The 2,500-nt window shown below is 32.0% G+C and overlaps 1 protein-coding gene across 3 annotated transcripts in view; it reads right to left on the reverse strand.

Annotated features, from left to right (window-relative positions):
- The window catches only part of LOC122266294 (leucine-rich repeat-containing protein 40), a 24,567-nt gene that overhangs the window by 12,769 nt on the left and 9,298 nt on the right, over positions 1-2,500 (reverse strand). For 2 of the 3 annotated variants that reach the window (XM_043035977.2, XM_043035973.2), the window contains 2 exons: positions 639-769; positions 286-463 (listed from right to left, as the gene is read on the reverse strand). In XM_043035977.2, the coding sequence (XP_042891911.1) occupies positions 286-463; positions 639-642 (182 nt within the window). In that variant the 5' untranslated portion in view covers positions 643-769. Of the gene's footprint in view, positions 1-285; positions 464-638; positions 770-1,443; positions 1,625-2,500 lie in introns of all 3 variants that reach the window. The other variant, XM_086537052.1, reaches the window with a different exon arrangement.

The following is a 2,500-nucleotide window of genomic DNA, read 5'->3' on the forward strand; positions in this document are numbered from 1 at the left end:
AATGAGGGGGAAGGAGGATGAGCATGACACTTAACTCCCCTTATCCTGCTAAAACCTGGAGGAGGAGGAGGAAGGGAGGGCAGGTGAGGAAGAAGGAAAAGGAAATAAGAGTAGAATGACCCAGAGAATTAAACGAGAAAGAGATAAATAATAATATGAAGGTAATCCCCAACTGTCTGGTTTCATAACATATAATAAGAATGCGAAATGACCATTTTTTTATCTTAGACTTCAAATTCAATAACAATAAGTTATAAAAATAATACAAAAACAGAACAACCTTACCCATCCTCATCAACTGTATCAGAGTCTTTTCTGCTTGATCCTGAAGATCCTGATCCTCTGCTTATTCTGGAGGCTGCTGTTCCAGCTCTGGATCCACTGCGAGAGACTCCACGAGAAGTACTGCGCAGAGTGCCTCTGCTTCTTGGTGGACCTAAAGGTCTGTTTGTCTTTGGTGGATCTACCATGAAAAAATATAATATGAGTAGATTAAGAAACTGAAGTAATAATACTCTCATTAAAAAGAAGATTCTCAAATCTTTCAACCACTTTCTTCTGAAAGTATTTCTCAGAAATCATTAACATAAAATAACTGAATTGTATCAAATAAGACAAATAAGCCAAAATTTTTGTACCCATTCCCAATTCTGATGGACTAGCACTCAGAGGAGGGAAGTTCGACTTTATTGGTGCAAGACGTCGTGTTGGAGATGGATGTGGTAAGCGACCAATCAGACCAGAGCCCCTTGTAATTGGTGTTGGTAACCTGGAAAAAGAAACATAATCAGCAATATAGATTTACATGTGTTCAAACTCTCAATTTATCCTTTCCTCTTTTGTGTGACACATAAAATAAGCCATGTACAAATGATTTATTGATTTAATCTGTTATCATTTTACAAAGCTCCACATAATTTTCACAGTGAAATGAAAAATAATTGATGCACCATATCAATAAGGATATAATATAACACAAAAGAAATATTATAGACTGTTTAATTTAAAGATTAATTTATAAAATGCAGTGATAGAGTATACTAATGAAAATGAAGATTCAACATACATCTTGTATATTACTATCATAACTTTACAAGACAGTGCAATAAGTACTAATAACAGCTATGTGATCTCAATTCTACTTGGAGAGACTTGATGTGCTTGTTGCCTTGATGCAACATTGTTTGCAAATTGGTATCTGAAAGATAACATTCACAGTGGACTAGCTTTTCTAGTACATACAAGAACATTCAAACATCCTTCATCTTTTATATTTGTATTTCTTAATTATATCTAAATCCATATCATCTATCAGATCATAAAATCATCCGCAGCAAATCATTTTTCCAGACTACAGGAAAAAGTCCATATCAGCAACATATCTTTCCAATAACCAAGATGAAGGATTGCAATATGGATTATGCTGTCTCAATGACTACTCACTGAATCAACTCTGATTCACTTGAATACCATGTATCTGAGGGAAGATCTTCACCAAAGAAACTAACATCTTGATAGTTGTTTGTAGTCAGCGAATTTTTCTTCATGAGTGAAATGTTTTATTCTTTACACTTTTGTTCATATCTTCATTTCATTTTCTTGGTTTAGATGACCTGGCTCAGCACTAATTAATTGAGGAAAAAAAATGACAAAAATGTAAGTTTACAAAACACAGATAATTAACTTCAAATAGTGCAAAACTATATCATTTAATGCCTGCAAACCTGTATATGTTAAATGAAGAACATTTTTTATAGTCATCTCTGAGATGCCTACATATGAAATATTGTCTAATACTTTTAATATAACTGCAATGTGCTTAGTTCTGAATGGCACATTCAACATCTTTCAATAAATACTGTCTTATAAGCATTTCAACCTTCAAATCTCAGTTCATGTTTAAGAATGTCTGGTCGACAAGCAATGGTTGAACATTTTCATATCTTGTGGCATGTTTCAATTATAAAAAGCATCAAATTCAATGTGAGTGGTATGACTGACTCCTATGAGGGTATGGGGAGAGGTTGAATTAACTCACTGCAGACGAGTGTCATGACATACATGACACAGGAGCTTTGGCCTGATGACGGGCATCATGACGTATATGATGTTTGAAAGAATATTTTTTAAATACATATAAAGCATTTATATATTAAACATTAAATATATAAACAAAAATATAATACTTCTCATATCATACTACTCAATGCTGTTTTATAAAATATAAATATAATATTATCAAATGCGCTTATAAAAAATTTTATATACATAATAACTTAAAAACTATAAAAAAAATTAATTATCCATTTGTAATATACTATATATAGGACAGGAATATGGTACTAGTAAAAGTTTTCCAGGATATGAGAAAAGCTGAAACTTTCTTTTTCTATAACAAAGGAAAATGAAGCAGTAAATATATTCATAATGAAGGCAGCAGCAGAAAAAAAACACCAAAATCAAATTTGATAATAAAACACATAAAATAAAAGCAATCAAG

The sequence above is a fragment of the Penaeus japonicus genome, unplaced genomic scaffold (assembly GCF_977035675.1).
Source record: "Penaeus japonicus unplaced genomic scaffold, GWHDUDI00000001_assembly GWHDUDI00000005, whole genome shotgun sequence".
NCBI lineage: Eukaryota > Metazoa > Arthropoda > Malacostraca > Decapoda > Penaeidae > Penaeus > Penaeus japonicus.